Genomic DNA, 26784 nt, shown 5'->3' on the forward strand with positions numbered 1-26784 from the left:
ATAAATATTATGGGTAAATTAAATTAAATGTTTGCAAAGTTGCTTCTGGTCTGCTCCTCCACCCAAACCAGATTGATGGCCTGAAACTCTTTCTCACCTCATTGTCTCCCAGGAGGTCTGCTGCAACCAGGCACACAGGTGAGACTCCCCCCAAATACCCATGCCAGCTGGGACACACAGAGTCAAGTTGACAGGGACCTACTCCCTCTACCCAAACTCCATCTTCCTTCTGGTCTGCTCCTCCACATGGGCCAAATCAGTGGACCTAATACCTTCCCACATCCCACAGCCTGCCTGTTCTCATGAGGTCTGCAGTAAACAGAGACACAGACTGCCTCTCTTCCAGGAAGTCTGAAGTAACCAGGGACACAGTCCTTCTGGTCTGCACGTCCATCTGCAACTGCAGCAGATCCTGCCCCCAAAACCTACCTGTCTCCAAAGAGGTTCATCCTAACCAGGAACACAGGAGGTCTGCCCTAACCAGGGGCACAAGATGCCTCCCTAATCAGAGACAACACTGCCTGCTTTCCAGGAGGCCAGCTCTAACCCAGGTCACAGAGTTCTACCTGCCTCCAAGGAGGCCAGCTTCAGTCAGAGACACCCAGGCCAGTTAACACCAGAGATAACCAGAGGCAAGTACAAGAACAAAAATGGTAGAAGCCAATACAAGTCAGCACCACCAGAACCCAGTTCTTGCACTACAGCAAGCCCTGGATACCCTAACACACCTGAAAAGCAAGATTCTGACCTAAAACCCCATCTCATGAAGATGATAGAAGCCCTTAAGGAGGATATAAATAACTCCCTTAAAGAAGTACAAGAAAGCTTCTGGTTTCCACCTGTGCCCCAGAGCTGACCCTGTGCCACAGCTCTCCATACCCAAATTCCACCTAGAGAGAGCTGGTCTCTCAGGAGTACTGACACAAAGGCTTACAGGAGGGACAAGCCACAGTCAGACACAGTAAGACCAGCTAACACCACAGATAACCAGATGGTGAGAGGCAAGTACAAGAACATAAGCAACAGAAACCAAGGCTACTTGGCCTCATCAGATGAGAATGAAGATTTTTCAACTTAAAGGGCAAATAAATATCTTCAACAAAATTATAGGAGAAAACTTCCCTAACCTAAAGAAAGAGATGCCCATGAACATACAAGAAGCCTACAGAACTCCAAATAGACTGGACCAGAAAAGAAATTCCTCCCGACATATAATAATCAGAACAGCAAATGCACTAAATAAAGATAGAATATTAAAAGCAGCAAGGGAAAAAGGTCAAGTAATATAAAGGCAGACCTATTAGAATTACACCAGACTTCTTGCCAGAGACTATGAAAGCCAGAAAGATCCTGGGCAGACATCATACAGACCTTAAGAGAACACAAATGCCAGCCCAGGTTCTATACCCAGTAAAACTCTCAATTACCATAGATGGAGAAACCAAGATATTCTGTGACAAAATCAAATTTAAGCAATATCTTTGTACTAATAGAGTCCTACAGAGGACATTGGGAAAAAAAAAAAACTCCAACACCAAGAGGGTAACTACACCCAGCAAAACTTAAGAGATTAAACATCTCACAACAAATCCAAAGGAAGAGAACCACACACACATAAGGCCACCACAACAAAAATAACAATATCTCTCAACATCTGTGGACTCAATTCCCCAATAAAAAGACATAGGCTAATAGACTGGCTATGTAAATAGGATCAAGCATTTTGCTGTGTACAAGCCACGGTTACTCTAATACCTAAGTCACACAAAGACCCAACCAAGAGAGAGAATTTCATACCAATTCACTTATGCATATCAATACAAAAATACTCAATAAACTTCTCAAAAACTGAATCCAAGAACACATCAAAAACATCATTCACTACCACCTGGGCTTCATCCCAGGAATGCAGGGATGGTTCAGTATATGAAATTCCATCAACATAATACACTATATATATAAACAAACTCAATGAAAAGAGTCACATAATCATCTCATTAGATGCTGAAAAAACCTTGACAAAGTACAACAAACCTTTATGCTTGAAGCCTTGGAGAGATAAGGAATTCATGGCACATGCCTCAATATAAAAGCAATATACAGAAAACCATCCGGGCGTGATGGCGCACGCCTTTGATCACAGCACTCGGGAAGCAGAGGCAGGCAGATTTCTGAGTTCGAGGCCAGCATGGTCTACAAAGTGAGTTCCAGAACAGCCAGAGCTATACAGAGAAACCCTGTCTCGAAAAACCAAAAAGAAAGGGGGGGGGGGAAGAAAAAGAAAACCAATGAGCAACATCAAATTAAATGGAGAGAAACTAGAAGCAGTCTCACTAAAGTCAGGGAGCAGACAAGGCTGCCTGCTCTCTTCCTATCTATTAAATATAGCACTTGAAATTCTAGCCACAGCAATTAGACAACAAAAGGAGATTAAGGGGATATAAATTGGAAAGGAAGAAGTCAAAATATCACCCCCAAAATTCCACCAGAGAACTCCTAAAGCTGATAAACAACTTCAGCAAAGTGTCAGGATATGAAATTAACTCACACAAATCAGTAGCCTTCCTTAATACAAATGATAAATAGGCCGAGAAAAAAAATTATGAAAACAACACCCTTCACAATAGCCACCCAACCATTGGACTAAAGTTGGGGACTCCTACAGAGGAATTAAGGGAAGGATTGAAGAAACTGAAGGGGAGGGTGACCCCATAGGAAGACCGGCAATCTCAATTAACCCAGACCCTTCGGAGCTCCCAGATTCTGAGCAACAACCAGGTAGCATACATGGATTGGGCTGAGGCCCCTGGCACATATATAGTAAACGACTGCCTGGTCTGGCCTCAGTGAGAGAGAATGTGCCTAATCCTAGAGAGACTTGAGGTCCCAAGGAAGGAAGATGCCCAGTGGGGAGCAACCTCTTAGGTAGAAGGGTAAATGGGATGAGGAACTGTGGCGGGGGAGGGGGGGACTGGGAGGGTGGCAATGGCTGGAACGTAAATAAATAAAATAATTAAAAAATGAATGTAAAGTCATGGGGTATAACAGAGAATCAGCATTATCAATGAGGTAGATTAGGACTATTTGAAATTAGAAATAAATTAGTTATGAAATGTAATTCATGTCCATAGGCAATCAATTCAAAATTAAAACAAAAAGAAAGTTTGTTAGAAGAGAAAAAGAATGGAATCAGATACCCAGTTAAAACAAGATAAAGAGAGGAAGGATTTCAGAACAGAAGTCGTGGCTGGAGAAATGGCTCAGCCATTAATGTTTAGGTTCACAATCAAACAGAAAGGAAAAGAAAATTAACAGAATAGGCTGTAGTGGTACAGGCTTGGGATCCTAACACCTGGGAGGTAGTCTCAGTTGTATCAGGCATTCAAGGCCAGCTTTGGCTATCTCAGGTTCTTTCTCAAAAAGAAACAAACAAAAGCAAACCAGGGACAAATGCTGAGGTTTGATTATGGTTTGTCTCCCAAAGATTCCTGTTAGGGATGCTGGATCTTCAGCACCCAGTGTGACAGTGTGGAAACTAGTGTGTCCTTGAAGACATGAGGTCTAGAGGGAGGGCCTTGGGTTGCTGCTTTTGGAAATGGTTAAGATGGGTCTCATGGGACCTCATGTTAAGTCTCATGCAAGCATGTTGTTCTAAGAGAAAGGCTGACCCTTGAACCTTTTGCTCTGGCTTCTTGTTTGGTCACGTGATCTCTTGTTCCTTGCAATAGACCCTCAGACACTCCCACCATACCATGGTTGGTCTGTCTTGGTGTTATATAGCAAGAGAGGCCTCATCAGATTTGAGTGAATGCTGGTGGCATACCCTTGAGCTTCCAGAACTATGAGCATTTTTCCTAATGCTATCCAGCCTTTAGTACACCACCTTGGTATAGAGATAAAAATAGACTGATACAACAACAAATAAAGGTTATAATACCTAGGTATTAATCAAAGCACCAAACACTTTAAGCATGAGTGTTTAATATGTCAATTAAAAAACAGAGAGTGTCAGAGTAGACAAAAACAAACAAACAAACAACAACAAAAACTCACAAAACAAATACAAAAAGATGAAACTATGTGCTCTCAACCAAAACTCCTTTTAATGTAAACAGTGTTAGAAGCAAAGAGATCTATAGTACCCTAACACAATTAAAATAAAGCTGGAGGTCATGGAGATGATTCAATGAGTAAAGTGCCTGCCACACAAGCATCAGAACCTAATTTCAGATCCCTAGAATGCATGTAAAGGCTGGGTATGGTCTGTAATCCCAGCAATGAAGGGTAGATGGATTCACTGGCTTGCCTGCCTAGCCAATTGATGAACTATTATGCCCAGTTTGAGACTCTGTCTCAAAAAATTAGTGGAGAATAATCAAGAAAGACACTCGAGTGTTAATTTCTGATCTGGACATGTACATGTACACATGTTAATGAATTCCCCATAAGCTAGAGTATCTATATCGATTTCAAAGACAATTTTGGCAGAAGGAAAATCATCAGGAATAAAGAAAAATGACATACAATGAAAAAGGGGCCAGTTCTCCTATGATACATAATAATTTAAATGTGAATTCTTTTAACAATAGAGAATCAAAGCAGAACAGTCAAAGACTGACAGAACTCCAAGGACATGCAGACAAATACATTCTAATATCTGTAGACTTGAACAGCCCATGGTCATAAGCAACAGATCCAGTGGGCAGAAAGCTAGTACTATTGTCAATACAAAATTTCCCTATATTAAAAAATGCATGCCACTAGTTGTACGCATGCCCAATGAACATTCCTTAAGATATCAGGGGTGTTCTTTACTGCATTTTGGTCCATTCAGAGTCTGATGGAATTAGGAAAGGCTTTGAGTAAACTTCCAGTAAATGACCTTGGCCTTTTTCTCCTGGAAATGTATTGCATCCTACAGCGTGCAGAGCTGCACCTTTGCCCTATGTGCCCTTTCTGCATCATGCTGGGTCCTTACCTCCTGTATCTGAGGGCCCTGAGGTCCTACATTGTAGGTCCACCTGCTGCTCACAGTGCTCTGCAACATTCACCACAGCATGCAGCTGTGCTGCATTGGCAGCATAGGAGAAGGTTGCAGAATGCATGTGTCCTTCTGGACCACCTCTGACTGTCACTACATCGGGGCCTCCATGCTGAACAACAGTCCATGCTGTGTCTGCTGAGAAGAAACCAGACAGAGAAGAGACATCAATAGGCTGCAGGGATACTCACAAAGCACAGACCAAAGGGATGTCAATATTAACTTTAAAATGGTGTTTGCATTCATGTGAGTTTCTGGTAACTTTTTGAGTTAGATTTGTATAGCAATGTATAGGCAGAACTCAGCCCTTAGGGAAAAAATACTGGGAGAACTGATGATTAAACTTTCATGACATCATTTCTAAAAGTATATAATGAAAGGATGGCTTTCTGGTTTTAAAAACTGTTTACAACACAAGAACAAGGCCAAACCATGTGAGCATTTTTTATTATTTTAATGGTATTTTCTTTGTGTGTCTATTGTTCTCATTAGATAAATTTAAGGATGATGCAGTATTTCTACTTCGTAACATTATACAATTATTGATATTTACTTTCATATAATATTGTCAATTAAGTAGATTTTAAAAATCTACTCTGATTCTGATTCTATGTATAGCTGTTATACAAATCTAAAGGCTATTAACATACCTGTCATATTGCAGTATACAAGAAATGGTGCCAGTGGTCCACTTCCATCTACATCAATGTAGTAAAGTCCAGAAGGGCTACCTCTGTGCCTGTGGGCTTCACAAGACTGTTCATAGATGGCTGTAGGGGGGAATACCACTTATCAGAAACACAGTTAACCCCTTAATATTTTCAATTATTGTCCAGAGGCTTCCATTTCTAAATTATAGATACATGAACTTTATGATTCAACATAGTTTTATTAATATATGTGACATTACACTTGATTAGATAAAAGAAGTATGATCAAATTTTTAAAATTAAAAATTTTGTTAATAAGATAGCAGGAAATTATTAAATTTCATTAAGTTTGTGTTCAATATTGGGTGTTAGTAAATATTTGGCATATGTTTCTGTTTTTAGTAAAAAGAAAATAGTACATCAGTTATTAAATGTTAAGATGTCTTAGGAGATAAGAGCATCTGCTGTACAAGAGGAACCCCAGAGTTCAAGTTCCCAGCACCTAGTTAGGAATCCAGGTGTGGCTGAGCATTCCTATAACCCCAGTGTAGTATACGGTGGAAACAGGAGGCTCAATGGGGCTACAGACTAACTCTATGTTCAGTGAGGAAGTATATTAGTGAAATAGAGTAGACACTCAACATCCTTCTCTGGTCTTTGTGGGCTGGGCACCCATTGACGCATAAGAGCACACACACAAGATGGAGGTTACACTGGGAATGTGATACTGCCTTAAGAGGAAATTATTTGGTAACATATGGAGATTATACTCTCTCTGTGTACATGTTTTCTTTTGCTTTTAAGTTAAGGATGAATATTTTGAAGCACAGTATGAAAAAGTTAGGAAGCAGTCTGGGGGAAATTGTAGCTCCCAATCCTACAAGCGGTTGATTCACAATTCTATTCTAACACATGGCAAGTATCAATCAGAACTAAGTGCTAACATTAAAGAAGGAAAATTTATTCTAACTGTAATAACTTAACATTCAACAAATATTAGTTATAACCTACCCAGGTAATATGGTATTATCCAACAAATTCACGGTAATGTATCTTTAAAATAATTGAGTAATTATTCCCTTAGCTTTAAATGAATATTTAAAAACATGAATACAACTTATAAATGAACAACTCTTCTTCATTAAAAATAATTACATTGAAAAGAAACTTTATTAGGCATTTTAAAAATGACAAATAACAAATAACATGGTAATTCAAACTCAAAACAGGAGAGAAAATATTTTGATGAAAATATTTCTATATAATATTTTATTTATTCTGTATAATTTAACATTTTCATTTGTGCATATAAATATGTTATCAAGATATGGGATTCCTAACTTTTAGCTTAAATTTAAAAAAGAAAAGAAAAAGAAAGACCAGTAAGATAACATTTTGACCTACAGAAAAGACCTATTCAACAAAGCTAAGAGTGTATATGGCTTCTTGGAGAAGGGATTTGATGAATATCAATTGTGTTGGTTCCTTTCATTAGAGCCTCAAAGGTCAGGCTTTTGCTGTACCAACAAGCTCATTTTAGTCTTTGGAGACAAATGAACTAAACAAATGAACTGTGCCAAAAAAAAATTGTAAAGGGAATAGGGTGCATTTATATAATTATTATAAGAATATTGAATTTTCTACATTTGTCTTCATAAATGTTAATTCAAAATATTCTCAAATCATCAAGAAATGTCAAGGAAAACAACAAAAATTGTGTAATATTGGTGCAGAAAACTAAAATTAGTTCAAGAGATCATCATCAATTTGCCTCAGATTTATCTGTTTAAACTAGGCTACTGGCAAGCCCTCTCCCATGTTCCCTCACATACTGGCCTTGAAACATCATTAACCTTTATTGACCTTCCAAACAACAGACCTTTCCCCCAAACTATCTTACCCAGAGACTTCTGTGACTATAGCCAGAGTCTTTTTTACAAAATAATACCAATCATAATTCCCACTAAGGAGTAATGATTTTCAACCCTCTTTGGTTTAAGGCTGGACATATAATTGTCATTTAATAAAACCTTGGAACGTATTTTCAAGATTGAGTTCTTGGAGTATAATCCAAATTAGCCCCATATAAATGTAATTTTCTTTTATCTTGATTAGACTGACTTTATTCTTTGATTTTAAGAATATTTGAAGGTAAGTTATGGGTGTTATTTTTCTCTCATTTCATAAAATGGAATACGTAGAAAACTCTTTAAAAATGGGTGTTGATGTCTGAGTATGCATGTATGAAATGTGTTAAAACATATTGTAAAGGGAATAATTATGTGCATTTATAGTATTATCATAAGAACAACCTCAGATGTACTTCTTTAGGTACTACTCACAGTCTACGTTCTTGAGACAGGGTTTCTTGTTGGCTTGGAGATCACCAAACAGGCTGTACTGCCTGGCCAGTGAACCTCAGGGATCCACCTTTTTCTGCCTTTCAGTGTTGAAATTACAAACACTGGCTACCATGCTCAGTTTTTACCTTGGTCCTGGAAATTGAAGTCAAGTCTTCATGCTTACAAGGCAAACAACTAAACTAAATGAGCCATCCTCTCAGCCAATAAAACTGCTTTTCGTTTGTAGTGTGCAAAAATAAATCTTAAGTCTGAACAACTTTAAGGTAAACAATGTGAATGTTATCCTAGAATGGCCCCAGAGTAAACTGTTGAAATTATCAGTGTTTTTTCAATAAATGTCATAGGTTGCAACATAAGTCAGATATATTACTTACTGTTTTATCATTTTTCCCATAAATGTGTATTTAATTGTACAAGTACTTGTAGTTGTCTGACAGGATTTATACTCATGGTTAGATTTTTATAGTAGGCTTAGCTAGAGAACACATATCAAGGAGAATAATTGAAACTTTTGTTTCTTTGAGTCCCTTGACTTTTTAAATGACAAAGAATACATGGGTTAGATATATGACTATACGAAACAAAAATGGCCACTTATGAATAAGTCTCATGACTAAGAAGGTTTGCAGAAACGCTGCTTCACATGGTTCATCTATTTGAAAACTGTAATTGTTAAAATCCACAGTTATCAATGACATGATTAGATCATGTTAAAATTTAAATATTTGGGGCCTAGAGAGATGGATCAGTGGTTAAGAGCACTGGCTGCTCTTTAAGAGAACCAGGCTTCCATTCCTAGCACCCACATGGCAGCTCACAACTGACTGTAGCGCCAGTTCTAGGGGACCTGACATCTTGACACAGACAAAAACTCAGGCAAAATAACGTCAATGCACATAGAATAAGAGTAAATAAATCATTTAAAAATTGAAATACTTCTCCTTTCAACCTTTTGGTATTTGGGGAGTTATATTTGAATTCAGGCGATAGGCATGCATTATTAGTAAACTAGTTCATGAACTGAACCATGTCAGGGAAGATGCTGGATATGGAAGAAGATACAAAGGAGTTAAAGAAGAGAACACGACTTGATGTTCAAGACTAGTTTTAGAGAATAGAAGTTCTATGGAAGTAGGTCTAATCCCTCTGGCAGTTCTGTTCCTTTGTTGAGTTACTCACACCTTGGTTTTAGGGAAACTCCTACAAAAAGTAAAGTGTCTGTGAAAATAGAAGTCTTTCTAATCCTAACATGTTTGATGAGTCAGTCTTCAGGAGGGTTGGGAGTAGACTGCCTTCTCCCTTGCCAGGTTCATGTAGAATTTTGCTACTGGAAGCTCAGGGGTCTCCTCTAAAGTTGCTTGCATCCCTAAGTGGAGATCTAGCAATTTATACTCTGACTTCTCACTATAGTTCTTGAAAAAAAAATCTGGTAAATCTCATGGAGTTGTGAAAGATTTTGGTAGGTACTCGATGTGAATACGTGGCTGGCAGACTGAGGACTTGATGTCTGTGGTAGTTTGAATAAGAATGGCCCCACAGGCTCCTATGTTTAAACACTACTCAAACTCCTTGGGAGTGATCAAGAGATGAATACATATAGAGATGACAGGGCTTCAGCTTAGCTTCGTACCATCTATGGTGGATCCTACTTGAGTCATTATCTGTCTGTTCATCGATTCATTTGTTTGTCTATCCAGACTTGGATGTGCACCTCATCTCCATTGTTCAGAGAAGCTGTACCTTGTATCTGAAGCTAGGCTCGAGCTTGGGTCTGGCTTTGTAAAACTTTCAACAGCTCTCTATTCATTGTTCATTAACATCTTGTCTTACCGCTTTCAGTGATACTCTTTGTGTCTCTACAGGATCTCTGCCCCTGCCTCTAGGAAGGTATCTTTGAATTTATTGAATTTTGCTATGACTTTTTTTTAACCTCTTTGTAAGCATTCTGTGACCTATAATACATGTGTAGACATATTTACTGCTTGATGTGTAAATTAAGGCTGGAATAAACTTGTTCTAGTGAATTGTAGAAAAGAACAAGTTCAAGAACTTGTTCTTGCCTACAAGCAGCTATCAAGAAGAATCAGGACTTCTTGGTAAACTGCAGTTAAAGAAACCAATGTAGCTTGTGAGTTTACTGTTAGTCAATAATTTCTAATGTGGTAGAAAGACACAAACATGTCCATCTATGTTTCTTACCTCACACATTTCCACATATACCTTTCCTGAGAGTCCGGTTCAGCAGATTTGGGTGAGTCCTGAGAGTGTATATTTGTTATTTGTATATTTGTATATTTGTTATATTTGTTGTTCCTGGTTGTTTCTGGTACTACTGCTTAGGGACCACCTTTCAAGTGAACGTTCACCTAAAGTGAAAGTTCTGTAAACAGCTTCCTTAGTTCAAATCATCACCATGTCACCAAATAACTGGATGCTGAACTAGTTAATCTCTTTCTCTCCTAGTCATTACAATGAAAGCAACAATAGTCTTTTATTCTTGAATTTCTCTAGAGTTTAATTAGTTAATTTATGGAATTCACTAGAAAAGGACAGACATGCTTAAGAATTCAATAAGTACACACTTTATGATTCATTATCATCTCCACCAAAGAAAAATTACAGTTTAAGAGACTTTAATGGCCTCTTCTAAAATTTTACCATGTTGCACTTCTATCCAGAGTTTTTAATAAAATCCTTAATTGTATTACATTCAAGCTTGAGAAAGCTTGGCAAATGATTATTTTTCCATCTTTCTCTGACTGAAAGGATTGTAGGAATTAAATCCCAAGCAAAGGAACAAACTGTTACAACATGCATTCTTTTTTATTTTATTTTATTTTTACCATGTACTATACAGCCTTTAAACCTTTCTTTCCGTGTGAGGATTTATTTGCCTATATGTATATATGTGAGAGTATGTGTGTTCACATGTGTGTGTATGTGGAGGCTATAGACTGACTTCAATTTTCTTTTTAACAGCTCCCCACTTTAGTTTAATTTTGTATTTTGAGACAGGGTTTTTTTTGTGTGTGTGTGTGTTGCCCTGGCTGTCCTGAAACTTGCTTTGTAGACCAGGCTGACATTAAATTAAGAGATCCACCTGCCTCTGCTTCCTGAGTGCTGGCATTAAAGGCATATGCCACCACACCCAGCCAATACTTTATTTTATAAGATCAGATTTCTCACTCAACCTGGAGATTCCAATTTGATTAGATTTGTTGGCCAGCAGCCCCAGGGATCCTCTTGTCTCTGTCTCCCTAGTACTGACATTTCAGGCAGACTGCCATGTCTCTCCTTTTATATGGGGCTGGTGATCTCATGTATTCATGTTTGCCAAGCAAGTACTGTCCCACCTAAGTCACCTTGTTCTATATACTATCCTACTAGATTACTTTGCTATTGCTGACAAGGTTCACTTTTGCTGTACTTAGTATTTCATATTTGCTTGTGTTCTCCTGTTGTCCTAGTGTTAGATGATGTTAAGTGCTGAGGCTGTAGCTCAGTGGCACAGCAGTTGTCAATCATGTACAAAGCCTAGGTTTAATCTGTAGCATCAAATAAGCAAATACATAAACAATAAATAAAGTGGCTTAAAATAAACCAGACAAGAATTGTTGCTACAATACATATTCTAATGTCTGCATGGTTGACAATATGCAGATAAACATAACTAATGAATAATGTAACAAAATTACCAAAATAAATAACAAAAAGTCAAGGAAGTCACAATGACATAAGGATTGAGTTGTGAAGCTTACAGGAATGGCAGGTTGTTCCAGTGTAGCCCGTGCCTTCACAGTCACAGGAGAAAGTGTCCCATGACTGGGTACATCTACTCCCATGCTCACAGTAGCTTGGCAAACACCTATAAGAAAACAAACATAATTACCATACTTCATGGCTAACAGCGGTGTATGCAAGGAACTGGGAGGGAAAGATGGAGTGGAAACTACAGTTGGGATGTAATATATGAGAGAAAAATAAATAAAAAAGTTAAAAATGTATTTGTAGCATATATAGAAAATTCAGCATGACCAGTGAACACTGAGTCTGCCATCAAGGTTTCTAGTAATAACAATAATTTTAGATAATGGATTTTGTTGCATATGACAGCTTAATTTGAAACGTACCTTACTTTTCATTCCCCATATCAAAATACTAACATTATGTGTTTAGCAAATTTTATTTCATGAATAAAATAAAATCCATTAAAGCCCAATTTAGTAATTGTGAACATTTTTAAAGAAAGGAGTTGCAGGAGAGGAGAAAGGACAGGGACGTTTTCTGTATTATAGCAATGTGCTTTGAGAAATATTGAATAGATTTTTTAAAGGCATGCCGTTACCTTTACCTTTAGAGTAAGCAATCAATTTTAAAGAAATAATGTTGCTAAGACGTCAGCACTACTGTCAGGTCTGTCTCTATATTCAGTACAACCTCTCTCAAAATCTCAATGACTTTTTGGTATCATTTTTATAAATTTGGGAAAAATCTACTCTAAAATTTAAAAGAATCACTAGGAACCCCGAATAGCCAAAACAACCAGGAAAAGAAAGAACAAAGTGAGAGGTGCCTGATACTCCCAGAGTCTTCTGGATCTAAACAAATCATGTCTTGTGAGTCGTTGGCAAGATAGCTAAACAATAACTTACAAATGGAAAAAAAAATCACACACACACATCTCTTTTAGCTGACGGCTCTCATCATTTACATTCATGTCTGTCAGACGGCTCTTATGAGCTGCATTGATGGCTGAATTGGGCTGCACATTGCCTGTCAAGCAGGCACACTGCTTAGCCAGTGACTAGAGCCTACACAGCACACTTCTGTGACCAGAGTCTAGAGTTTCCCAGTGGATGCAGTCTCGGGTCTATTTCAATAATTCTAGTTTCACAGGCAATTGTGAAAGCAACTGGAACAATGTCCTGTACAATGCATCTTGATCTTCAATTTATTATTATTATTGTTATTATTATTACAAAAAACAACATTCACAGGCAAAAATATTTTGTGCCAAATTAAGTTCCAATGGGTGAATTTTTCATTTGGTAGGAATTATGTTCTTTTAATACATCACCAGGCATAATTATAAACCAAAACTTGCTTAGCTGGCAATTGCACAGTTAACATTTTAATAGTGAAATTAACTTTTCTCCATGAAGTAGAAGGTAATAAATCTTTTTTGTAGCTATAAAAATTTTTAACAGCATCACATTAATCTTCATTTTTGGCTTATTTTGGTTAACATATAACAATAATTATACAGATTTTTGAGGTATTGTGTGATATCTTCATCCATTATTTGTATTGTTTGTTGTTGGCAGAAGACATCAAGGGGAAGGCACTAAAGCACAGAATTTATAAAAAATAATATTCTTCCAGATATCAGCAAGTGATTATGTTCAGCCAAAATTATTATAGACTACAACTGAGGGCAAAATGTTTTCTTTTTTTATGAAACAATCTCTTTGTCTGCCAGCCTGGCTGTCTACCTGTTTGTCTGTCTTCCCTACGCCCAAGTCTGTGTGTGTGTGTGTGTGTGTGTGTGTGTGTGTGTGTGTGTATGCTACATACATGTGAATGACAGAGGATATAGGGTGTTAGTTCTCATCTTCTACCTTGTTTGAGACAGGGTCTTTTATTCATCCCTGCAAATGACAGGCAAACTGGCCCATGAGCTTCAAGAGATTATCTTGTTTGTGCCTTGCATTTTGCCATAGGAACACTGGGGTTACAGATGTGCACTCTGGATTTTTAATTTGTGTAGGTTTTGGGGACCTAAACTCTGGTCCTCACATTTGACTGACAAGTGCTTTACCCTCTGAGCTATCTCCTAGCCCTAATTTTTAAAACCTCAAATGTTTTTCATGTCTTCTCTATTCTTCACTAAGTCTGTTACTATAAACAGAGGTTTATTCATTTCTGCGGCTCAAACTTCTTGAGTATTTACTCTACATTTATTCTGCAGAAGAGACAGTTTTGTCTGATACTGAAATTGAAAGAGAGCAGCCTTTTCAATTCTTCTGCTTCATAGTGTTATGAATTACCAGTGTAGAGATACAGTGACCAGGCTTGGTAACTATGAACCTGGGACTACTTTTAGTTAAAGTTCAAAAAAGGATGTATCATCTTAAAAATTTTTTTTAATATTTTATTTTGTGTGTATGGGTATTCTGCCTGCACTTATATCTATATTCCACATGAATACCTGATGACTTCAGGAGCCAGGAGAGGGTGTCAGAATTGGATTGAAGTTACAGATGGTTATGAGTTGCTCTGTGAATGCTGGGAGTTGAGTTCAGGTCCTATGGAAGAGCAGCCAATGGTCTTAACTAATGTATCTCTCCAGCCCAATATATTAAAAATAGATTGTATTTGTATGTATATGTCTGGGTGAATATATGCCACACAAGTGCATCTGTGTCAGTAGTTAAAGGTGGTTGTGTGCTGCCAGACAAGGTGCTGAGAACTGAACTCAGATTCTCTATAAGACCAGTATGAACTGGTAACAGCTGAGCCATCATTACAGCCCCATGAAATACCTCTTCTGATAAAGTATTTTCATTTGAAAAAATGTTAACACAATGAGATATGCAAAAGTGTCTTTCTAATCTCCACTGTAAATGTGACTATGCTATTTCCAGCTTTAAACTTTGAAAGGAGGTATGCTAAAACAGCCTAGCAAGGCTCTTACCGGTCTATGATGCCACAGGAGTCTATCTGGAGGTCACTGAAGCTGCCCAGCACTCCCTGCTGTACTGCAATAGGATCCACTACTTTGTCACCAACAGAGATGAGCCTCAGGCAGCCCTGGAAGCCTCCAAAAGAATGTTCACATCCAAAGCTAGAGCTGTTGTTGGGACAACCTGATTGCAAGCACAAGGATAGGAGAAGATCAGGGACCACTGCAACCATTGTATCATGTCAGTTATGAGGACTGAAAGAAATAGAAGCAGTCATTAATAGTCTCCCAGCCAAAAAAAGCCCAGGACCAGACGGGTTTAGTGCACAGTTCTATCAGACCTTCAAAGAAGACCTAATTCCAGTTCTTCACAAACTATTCCACAAAATAGAAACGGAAGGTACTCGACCCAACTCATTCTATGAAGTAACAATTACTCTGATACCTAAACCACAAAAAGACCCAACAAAGATAGAGAACTTCAGACCGATTTCCCTTATGAATATCGATGCAAAAATCCTCAATAAAGTTCTTGCTAACCGAATCCAAGAACACATCAAAACAATCATCCATCCTGACCAAGTAGGTTTCATCCCAGGGATGCAGGGATGGTTCAATATATGGAAATCCATCAATGTAATCCATTATATAAACAAACTCAAAGACAAAAACCACATGATCATCTCGTTAGATGCAGAAAAAGCATTTGACAAAATCCAACACCCATTCATGATAAAAGTCTTGGAAAGATCAGGAATTCAAGGCCCATACCTAAACATGATAAAAGCAATCTACAGCAAACCAATAGCCAACATCAAAGTAAATGGTGAGAAGCTGGAAGCAATCCCACTAAAATCAGGGACTAGACAAGGCTGCCCACTGTCTCCCTACCTTTTCAACATAGTACTTGAAGTATTAGCCAGAGCAATTCGACAACAAAAGGAGATCAAGGGGATACAAATTGGAAAACAGGAACTCAAAATATCACTTTTTGCAGATGATATGATAGTATAGATAAGTGACCCTAAAAATTCCACCAGAGAACTCCTAAACCTGATAAACAGCTTTGGTGAAGTAGCTGGAGATAAAATTAACTCAAACAAGTCAATGGCCTTTCTCTACACAAAGAATAAACAGGCTGAGAAAGAAATTAGGGAAACAACACCCTTTTCAATAGTCACAAATAATATAAAATATCTCGGCGTGACTCTAACTAAGGAAGTGAAAGATCTATATGATAAAAACTTCAAGTCTCTGAAGAAAGAAATTAAAGAAGATCTCAGAAGATGGAAAGATCTCCCATGCTCATGGATTGGCAGGATCAACATTGTAAAAATGGCTATCTTGCCAAAAGCAATCTACAGATTCAATGCAATCCCCATCAAAATTCCAACACAATTCTTCAACGAATTAGAAGGAGCAATTTGCAAATTCATCTGGAATAACAAAAAACCTAGGATAGCAAAAACTCTTCTCAAGGATAAAAGAACCTCTGGTGGAATCACCATGCCTGACCTAAAGCTTTACTACAGAGCAATTGTGATAAAAAACTGCATGGTACTGGTATAGAGACAGACAAGTAGACCAATGGAATAGAATTGAAGACCCAGAAATGAACCCACACACCTATGGTCACTTGATCTTTGACAAGGGAGCTAAAACCATCCAGTGGAAAAAAGACAGTATTTTCAACAAATGGTGCTGGCACCACTGGTTGTTACCATGTAGAAGAATGCGAATTGACCCATTCCTCTCTCCTTGTACTAAGGTCAAATCTAAGTGGATCAAAGAGCTCCACATAAAACCAGAGACACTGAAACTTATAGAGGAGAAAGTGGAGAAAAGCCTCGAAGATATCGGCACAAGGTAAAAATTCCTGAATAGAACAGCAATGGCTTATGCTGTAAGATTGAGAATTGACAAATGGGACCTCATAAAACTGCAAAGCTTCTGCAAGGCAAAGGACACCATCAATAAGACAAAAAGGACACCAACAGATTGGGAAAGAATCTACCTATCCTAAATCAGATAGGGGACTAATATCCAATATATATATAAAGAACTCAAGAAGGTAGACTCCAGAAAATCAAATAACCCCATTAAAAATGGGGCTCAGAGCTAAACAAAGAATTCTCACCTGAGGAATATCGAATGGCTGAGAAACACCTGAAAAAAATGTTCAGCATCCTTAATCATCAGGGAAATGCAAATCAAAACAACTCTGAGATTCCATCTCACACCATTCAGAATGGCTAAGATCAAAAATTCAGGCAACAGCAGATGCTGGCGAGGATGTGGAGAAAAAGGAACACTCCTCCATTGTTGGTGGGATTGCAAGCTTGTACAACCACTCTGGAAATCAGTCTGGCGGTTCCTCAGAAAATTGGACATAGTACTACAGGAGGATCCTGAAATACCTCTCCTGGGCATATATCCAGAAGATGTCCCAACCGGTAAGAAGGACACATGCTCCACTATGTTCATAGCAGCTTTATTTATAATAGCCAGAAGCTGGAAAGAACCCAGATGTCCCTCAACAGAGGAATGGATACAAAAAATGTGGTACATTTACACAATGGAGTACTACTCGGCTATTAAAAAGAATGAATGTATGAAATTCCTAGGCAAATGGTTGGACCTGGAGGGCATTATCCTGAGTGAGGTAACCCAATCACAAAAGAACTCAAATGATATGTACTCACTGATAAATGGATATTAGCCCAGAATCTTAGAATACCCAAGATATAAGTTAAAATTTGCAAAACACATGAAACTCAAGAAGAACGAAGACCAAAGTGTGGACACTTTGCCCCTTCTTAGAATTGGGAACAAAACACCCATGGAAGGAGTTTCAGAGACAAAGTTTGAAGCTGAGAGAAAAGGATGGACCATCTGGAGACTGCCATATCCAGGGATCCATCCCATAATCAGCCTCCAAACGCTGACACCATTGCATACACTAGCAAACGTTTTGCTGAAAGAACCCTGATATAGCTGTCTCTTGTAAGACTATGCCGGGGCCTAGCAAACACTTAAGTGGATGCTCACAGTCAGCTATTGGATGGATCACAGGGCCCCCAATGAAGGAGCTAGAGAAAGTACCCAAGGAGCTAAAGGGATCTGCAACCCTATAGGTGGAACAACATTATGAACTAACCAGTACCCCTGAGCTCTTGACTCTAGCTGCATATGTATCAAAAGATGGCCTAGTCGGCCATCACTGGAAAGAGAGGCCCATTGGACATACAAACTGTATATGCCCCAGTACAGGGGAATGCCAGGGCCAAAAAGTAGGAGTGGGTGGGTAGGGGAGTGAGCGGGGTTTAGGGGACTTTTGGGATAGGATTGGAAATGTAAATGAGGAAAATACCTAATAAAATAATAAATAAATAAATAAATAAATAAATAAATAAATAAATAAATATGTTAACATGCCTGTGATGAGAGGCAGTGGAGATTATTTGGACCCACTGTCTGTCAATGTGGTTGAATTGCCTTCACTTACCTCCAAAATAGTAAGTGTCGCCCAAATGAATCTCCACAGACATCAGGGTCTGAGCAGTGTCTCCATCTACCAGAAGGCTTAGGTAGCTACCCTTAGCAGACACGGAAACTGAGTGCCATAGCCCATCATTCAGTACGGCACCTAGAAAAATAACTAGTTACAGACATGTAAATTTTGAAAAGTGCAACCATTTATTCAGATCACTGAATAAGTCAGAGAAGAGCATGATTTATGTGTAGATATATTACTGAGGAAAACAAATTCACCATTTTCTGTAATGAAATGAATCCATTTATTATGACAACACACGAAGAAAACATTATCTCCTCTAAGGCATCCCCTGCAGTAAATGCTGATTATGTATGTGCTTAGAGTCTCACCTTAAAATTAGTTATATATAAAACCCAAAGTCCTTACCAGAGGAATTCAAATGCAATTTAGTTTAGACCTCAAATGGAAAATTTACTGGCTTCATTTAATCCATCAAAAAGAAATTATTTTAAAGAGTTAGAGGAATGTATTTATAAACTGAGCCAAAGGCAATTGTGATAGGTTTTGAATGAGGGAGAAAGATCACTGAGCTTGCCACGAGGGAAGTGGCATTCAGACAGGAATTGTGACTTTCACCATGCAAGCTAGTTCATATCTGTCAATTATAGGAAACTGACAGCTAGGCAAAGATTAATTTTTTGTCCATACAAATGCAAATTATTAGGCCTATACGATATAATTGGTTGTGGAACTGATTTATGTCTGTCCATAAATTCATTTTTGCATTACTTATCTTTCAATATGCATAATACCTAGAGTTCTTCTTTTAACTGATTGTGACATCTTACTCATTAGGTCATTAATTAATAAGGCCTATTCATATATTAAATAATAATGTATGTTCAAGTCTGAATGAACACATTACAATGATAGGTCTGACTTAGATACTTAAAATATCTTTATTTATTCTTTCATTTATTTTTTAAGATTGTGTGTATGTGGGTATTGTGTCTGCTCCCTCTGTGTGGGTTGTAGAGGCCAAAGGCTGGAGTTACTGGCAATTGTAAACCCTTTTTCATGAGTGTTGAGAAACAAACTCCAGTCCTCTGGAGAAATAGCAAGAGCTCTTTACATCTGAACCATTTCTCCAGTCCACTCCTATAATTTATACTAAAGAAAATCAGATTCAGTAGAATTCATAAACATTTAAATTAGAAGTTATTAAATGGATTAAGACATGGTTTATAGCTAAGATACTATTTTAAACTTGCTTTCATATGATCTTTTGCCAAGAGTTATAGCATTTTACATTTAGAGGCAAAATATCACCGTCTCAAAGCTATGAACTAAAGCAAAGTATTAGTTGATTTAAGATATTTTATTAGTTTTAATTATAGTTAATGTGTAAACCAGAACTGCAGAAAATACTGGCTCAGCCCTATATGGCATCAAAAATACAAGAAAAAACCTACAACAGTTGTCAACTTGACCAGCTTGAGAGATGCCTATAAATGGTGGCATGAACCTCTTGTTATGTCTTTGGGGTGATTTCTGGAGAGGACTGACATGTAAGACACTGGTGGGAGACTCTGTGAATGTGGCTGACATGATTAGTGAGCTGAAAGTGAACAAAAATGGAAATCGAGGAAGCTAGCCCATGCGTTTGAGTTCCGTTCTTGCTGAATGAGTGGCTCTGTTTCTTGCTTGCCTTTTCCCTCCACTGATTCTTTCACCTTTCAATATGGACTCAGTGTCAGCAACCCTCCAGGAAGCTTCTGTGTTCTCATGTCAGGGATTGTGGACACTTTCAGTTTCTTAGATAGAAGAGCTACCTGGTTTCTGTGTTTTCAGGATACATAAGGCATTTTTGGATCATCTAGCCTTCTATTATTTCAGTCATCCCAATAGATCTCTCTTTATAATACATACATGCATTGGTTCTGTTCCACTAGACGATTCTGAGTAACACACAGGCTGACTGAGGAAATGAACCAAACACCAATCAGTAAAAGAACAAATCTTCTTATACTTTGTTGGCACCTTTCAGGACAAAGTGATGATGGTACCCATCATCTACTGTGTTACAGAATATCTCCCCACCAAAATAAAAATAAACAAAACAAGGGAAGAAGTTAAGAAGCAAGAAGAAAAGTAGGTGTCTCTGTTTTGCCTGATTTATGAAGTTCCCCTGTATTTCTTCCGTATGGAGGTTGGGTTAGTCAGAAAACAGAGCCTAAGGATATTACATCCATCTTTAGGTATATTGGGATTTTATCTGCAAAAACATGCATTTTTATTTTTGTATCTGAACATTTTGGGTCAAAAAGTCATTATTGGCTGCATATCACACGTATAAATAGTCCTGAGTAGCCTGAAGAGGAGAGATCAAACCCATGTCTTCAAAAAGAAATATCTTATTCCATCCTCTACTGATCCTACAGAACGACTCTGAGTTCTCTTGGCTGTTTGTGAGGTTTAGGGATCCACGATTACCTGTTGTGATGCTCTGCAAGGGTTGACCAGGCTCAGAGAGGTTCAGTATGAGTTTTCCATTCTTAAGAAACAGGACCAAACTTCCTGAACCGTGCCCCACTTGGCTAAAAAACACATGTCCTGCCTTGTTCCATGTTCGAAGCTGAAAAGCGAGGGACATTTTATCTTCCCTTAAACTACTTGGCAAAGCCAGGTAACTCCCAGAACTCAGGAAAGTCACTGGAATTGTCTGTGGTTGTGGGCATGTGAAGGACACATTTCCCTATAAATAAAACAAAAGCACAGGTAAAGAGCCTTGTAGTAGTGATTCTACCCCATTAAAGATAGAGTTGGTAAAGATGCACACAGATTCTTCTATCTTAGCTTTTTCTGAGGGGTGTATGTGAAATTCTTCACTTTGTAGTTGTCAGGATTGTTTTTAGATATTCTTAGTGTATATTATTATAATTGTTCATATACTAACTATAAGAAAATTCATTCTTCGCTTTTTGGTATTTTTAATCCTGTTGTGGGATGGTGAGATGGCTCAGTGATTAAAAACATTTATCAACAAGCACCCGAGTTACCTGAGTTCAATCTCTGGGACATGGGGAAGAGAATAAATTCTTTCAAGTTGTACACACACACACACACACACACACGGAGAGAGAGAGAGAGAGAGAGAGAGAGAGAGAGAGAGAGAGAGAGAGAGAGAGTAAATATAATATACTTTAAATTCTTGTATTGTAAGAAAACATTCATTTATCAGTGAGTGAATATCATGTGTGTTCTTTTGTGATTGGGTTACCTCACTCAGGATGATATCCTCCAGACCCATCCATTTGTCTAAGAATTTCATAAATTCATTGTTTTTAATAGCTGAGTAGTACTCCATTGTGTAAATGTACCACATTTTCTGTATCCATTCCTTTGTTGAGGGACATCTGGGTTCTTTCCAGCTTCTGGCTATTATAAATAAGGCTGCTATGAATGTAGTGGAGCATGTGTCCTTATTACAAGTTAGAATATCTTCTAGTATATGCCCAGGAGAGGTATTGTTGGATCTTCTGGTAGTACTATGTCCAATTTTCTGAGGAACTGCCAAACTGATTTCAAAAGTGGTTGTACCAGCTTGCAATCCCACCAGCAATGGAGGAGTGTTCCTCTTTCTCCACATCCTTGTCAGCATCTGCTGTCACCTGAATTTTTGATCTTAGCCATCCTGACTGGTGTGAGGTGGAATTTCAGGGTTGTTTTGATTTGCATTTCCCTGATGATTAAGGATGCTGAACATTTTTTCAGGTGCTTCTCAGCCATGATATGTACTCAATGATAAGTGGATATTAGCCCATAAACTTAGAATAGCCAAGATACAATTTGCAAAACACATGAAACTCGAGAAGAAGGAAGACCAAAGTGTGGATACTTCTATCCTTCTTAGAAGGGGAAAAATATCCATGGAAGAATTTACAGAGATAAAGTTTGGAGCAGAGACTGAAGGAATGACCATCCAGAGACTGCCCCACCTGAGGATCCCCTTTTTTTTTCCAGCCCTCTTCCTTTGGTGAAAATACTTTAGGATAGGATGGAGATTGTTAGGGTATGGGAGGGGTTCTTCTTTTCACCAAAGACTGGAAAAAAGAAAAAAGGACTCAGATTCATCAAGTGTAGCGTGAGGAATCTTGACATGGATTCCCATTCGCTAAATGTTTCACTGTGGGTAGTTTCTGAGAATTGTATTTCCAGGGAAGCTGACATCACTAACTTCTTGTCTTCTTTTCTCCCTTTATTCAGGAAACATTTTATATTTCAGTTTCTCCAGGATAGGAACTTTCTCTCTCTCTCTCTCTCTCTCTCTCTCTCTCTCTCTCTCTCTCTCTCTCTCTCTCTCTCTCTCTCTCTCTCTCTCACACACACACACACACACACCTATCTATATCTCTCTACTGTTTCACATCTATATTTATCATTCTCTCTATATAATCTTTCTGCCTATTATCTCTCTCTCTTTCCCTCTCTCATCTATCCACAGCTACCTATCATCTTTTTATTTATCATCCTTCTCTCATCTATCTATCTATCTATCTATCTATCTATCTATCTATCTATCTATCTATCTATCTATCTATTGTTTATAGTGTTGTTGCATATATAGAGGCCAGAGGTCAACAATCTCTAATTGTTCTCCACTGAATTTTTTAAAAAGTACACTTTTTTAACTGAACCAAAAACTCACTAAGTTATTTAGACTGGTCCTCATACCTCTGTGGCTTCAAACATTGTTACTAACTGAGGCATCTACCAGACTCTTTATTTACTTCTAAATTTTTATTTACTTATTTTACTATTTAGTTTTGTGTGTCTATGTGGGCAAAAATGCCATGGTGGCATGTTTGTAGAAGTCAGGGAACAACCTGAAGCACTTAGCTCATTCTTGCCATATGGGGCACAGGATCAAACTCATTCTTGTATTACAAGTATCTATCAGCTGAACCATCTTGCTGGCCCTTTGGTTACTTTTAATCTTGGCCCATGTATCTACTGCCTGTGGAGACTTATCCTTTCCTTGTTTTGTTATTTACTCAATTTTCCAAATGTATAACCTTTCATGCATCTCAATGGTGTTTGTCATTTGGGTTATCTCAATAGGTTGCTAGTAGTACTCATAGTAAGTTTCAGGCTTATCTTTTTATTTATTTTCCCCATTTGCATTGGAAGTTTCATGGGCTCCATGGTTACTCTATCTCTAATCATATACTTGCCCAAATGATATATTTATCTTATGGCCCGTTGACCTGCAGCCAGAGATATTTTCAGAGTTTTGTCCTATAACCCATATAGAAATGCATAGTAGCATGTAACAGGAAATAAAGCACTTAAAAAGTACAGTGTAGTTTTTTTTTTTAAAGATTTATTTATTTATTATATGTAAGTACACTGTAGCTGTCTTCAGACACTCCAGAAGAGGGCGTCAGATCTTGTTACAGATGGTTGTGAGCCACCATGTGGTTGCTGGGATTTGAACTCCAGACCTTCGGAAGAGCAGTCGGGTGCTCTTACCCACTGAGCCATCTCACCAGCCCTACAGTGTAGTTTTAATATTTGCTGACACTAAGAAAGAACCTTACATATAATTTTAAACTCAGATATTTTTAAATTTTAAATCATATAGAGAAGTTTGTTAACTTAGTATGTGGAATCATTTCCAGTAGATTAGGGAATGGACCATTAAGGATTTTCATTGCAAAATAATTGGGCTCCTGAGAATAAAAATTCCCCAAACTTAGAAGACATGCGAATTCTGATCTATATTGCAAAAATAGAATATTTTCATTCATATTAAAATGAAACAATTGAGTTCCATGATGCAAATATTCTCCTAATTATTTTTCTCTCTTTCTCCCTGTTTAAAGATTCATTTTATTTTGTTATGTGTATATATTTGTGTTATATATATATATATACATATATATGTATATATATATATATATACACATACATATATATGTATGTATACACACACACACACATATATATATATGAGAAGAGGTGTGTCTGTGGAGGTAAGAGGCATTAATCCTTTGGTGTTGAAGTTACAGGTAGCTGGCTGTAGGCCATCCAACATGGGTGCTGGAGACAAAGCTTGGGTCTTCTGCAATAGTAGTATGTGATATTAACTACTGAGAAATATGTCCATCCCCACTTTCTAATTTTCCACACAATAAAATTGTTATATTACATGGCAGATGTTTAAAAATAGGAACTGATTTTTCTAAAGCATTGCATTAGACAAAGCCCTAAAAAGAATCAGTCTCTCTGTATTGTCTCCTTTTATGTCAACAAGTAGATTCATCTGAGAGAAGGGAGCCTCAGTTGAGAAAATGCCTCCATAAGATTGGGCTGCAGACAACTGTGTAGGGCATTTTCTTAATTAGTGATTGTTGTGTAAGAGCCCAGACCATTGTGTGTGGGGCCACCCTTGGGCTGGTAGTTCTGGATTCTATAAGAAATCAGACTAAGTAAGCCACAGCAAGCCAATATACAGGACCCACCTATGGCCTCTACATCAGCTTCTGCCTCCAGGTTCCTAACTGACTTCCTTTGACGATGAACAGTGATACTGAAGTGCAAGCCAAATAAACCTTCTGGTCATGGTGTTTCATTACAGGCAATAGAATTCCTAGCTCTCTCTCTCTCTCTCTCTCTCTCTCTCTCTCTCTCTCTCTCTCTCTCTCTCTCTCTCTCTCTCTCCCTTACATATATGTATGGGTGCACTCACCTGGAGTGCATATGGATGCCAGAGATCAGTGTTATAATTTCTCTCTCAATCACAGTTCCACCTTACTTTTTGATCCAGGATCTGTGACTGAACTTAGATATAGCCATTTTGACTGCCTTCTGGGCAGTGAGCTCCTGAATCAACTTGTCTCCATGCTAGCGTTATAGGCATGAACCACCACACTCAACTTTTGCCTAGGTGCCAGGAATCTGAACTCTGATCTTCATGCTTGCATAGCAGACTTTATCCATTGAGCAATCTCCCCAGCTAGGAACAATTCCTAAGTGCAAAAATGTGTAATAATTTCTTTGCTCTTCTTCCTTCTTATAATCTCTTACCTTAATTAGGATTTGTGATTCATGTTTCTTGGCTAATTTAATAATATTGACTCCGTTATAATAGATATTTTCTAAACATCCATGAAAATTTTTATGTGGGAATGTCAGGAAACGCCCTCCAGGCATCAGGATTTCTCCAAAGCTGATCTTAGAAAGAAAAACAGGAAATAAATAACATTGTTTAGTGATTTTGTGATGATCTTTTTAACCGTTTTTGATGAACAGATGTTGCCCTTATGCAACTACTTGTCTCACCATAGATTTTCTTGTTTGCATGTTTTACATGAACTATCCTGTTATCAAGATGTGTTTGATAGCCTAATTCCTGATTCCATTTCCATTTAAACTTAAAGGAAGTGACCTTTTTCCCACCTAGAAAATAATTGTGGCTTGATGAACTTAATGCTTAGTTTCTTAAGAGTTCACTGTGTAGATTGGGCTGGCTTTGAACTTGCAGAGATATGCCAGTCTCTGTTTCCCAAGGCTTTGGATTACAGATTGTAACACCTTAACTAGCTTTAATTAATAATTTTTAAAATTAAGATTTGGCCTGAAGCCCATAAAATACAGTTATTGCATTGAATACTCTCAAATCAAATCATAATCGAAGTTCATATACTATAGGACTGGGTCTTCTAAAAATGTTACATGGCAAAACCATCTGTGCCTAGTAGATATCACAGTTTTCCTGGTGTCTTATGACCCTTTCAACACTGTCTTGTGAAGATCTGGAAAGATTCATGTTATTTAGCAGTGTGATTTGGATACGTATTGGAGAAAATGGCACAAAAAGTTAAACCCTTTTAAAAGCTAAGAGATTGTTTATGTGTGTAAGCATTTGTCTCTCTGAATTATGACAAAGTGGTATTTCTGTATAAGATGCATGTTTCCATATTATAATTTCAGCTAAATTACACAATGTCTAACAACCTCAAAATTAAGATCCAAGTAACTGGTTTCCTTGTTCACATGAACATGATGCATGTATTTGTCCAGGGTGAAGTTCATATGCATATTATGGAGCTCAATGAGTACAGAGTGCCAGTGCCGGTCATCCAGAAGGCTGCCTAAGGTGAAGTTCATGATAGAATTAACAGGAGGCAGGTTTCCATCGCCTTAGAAAGGAAAAACAAAACACTGGGTTAGTTCTTTAAGAATCACACTTCCTTTTTTAAAAAATCAGCACTATAATTTATATCCATCCTTTCATTCCAAGTAAAGACCATCTGATTTTCTCTTCCTCTTGAACATAAAATCTTTACATGCATTGTGATTTGTTTAACTTTAATTATGTGCATGTGTTTGCATCTGTGTGGGGTTATGTATATGTGTATATGTGTATATGTGTATATGTGGGGTTATGTATATGTGTATATGTGTGAATGCCCATGGAGGCCAGAAGGGGGAGTAGGGTCCCTGGAATTATAGGCACTTGTGACCTATCTGATATGGATGCTGTAAAC

General features: G+C 37.8%; 1 protein-coding gene across 2 annotated transcripts in view; it reads right to left on the reverse strand.

Moving 5' to 3' along the window:
* Positions 1–26784, reverse strand: part of Cntnap3 (contactin associated protein-like 3) — a 166439-nt gene that overhangs the window by 29387 nt on the left and 110268 nt on the right. The window contains exons 6-13 of one of the 2 annotated variants that reach the window (NM_001081129.1): positions 26252–26436; positions 25322–25468; positions 20726–20987; positions 18242–18382; positions 14749–14920; positions 11813–11919; positions 5692–5811; positions 4979–5179 (exon numbers count right to left, since the gene is read on the reverse strand). In NM_001081129.1, the coding sequence (NP_001074598.1) occupies positions 4979–5179; positions 5692–5811; positions 11813–11919; positions 14749–14920; positions 18242–18382; positions 20726–20987; positions 25322–25468; positions 26252–26436 (1335 nt within the window). Of the gene's footprint in view, positions 1–4978; positions 5180–5691; positions 5812–11812; positions 11920–14748; positions 14921–18241; positions 18395–20725; positions 20988–25321; positions 25469–26251; positions 26437–26784 lie in introns of both variants that reach the window. The other variant, XM_011244524.2, reaches the window with a different exon arrangement.

The sequence above is a fragment of the Mus musculus genome, chromosome 13 (genome assembly GCF_000001635.26).
Source record: "Mus musculus strain C57BL/6J chromosome 13, GRCm38.p6 C57BL/6J".
In the NCBI taxonomy this organism is placed as follows: Eukaryota; Metazoa; Chordata; class Mammalia; order Rodentia; family Muridae; genus Mus; species Mus musculus.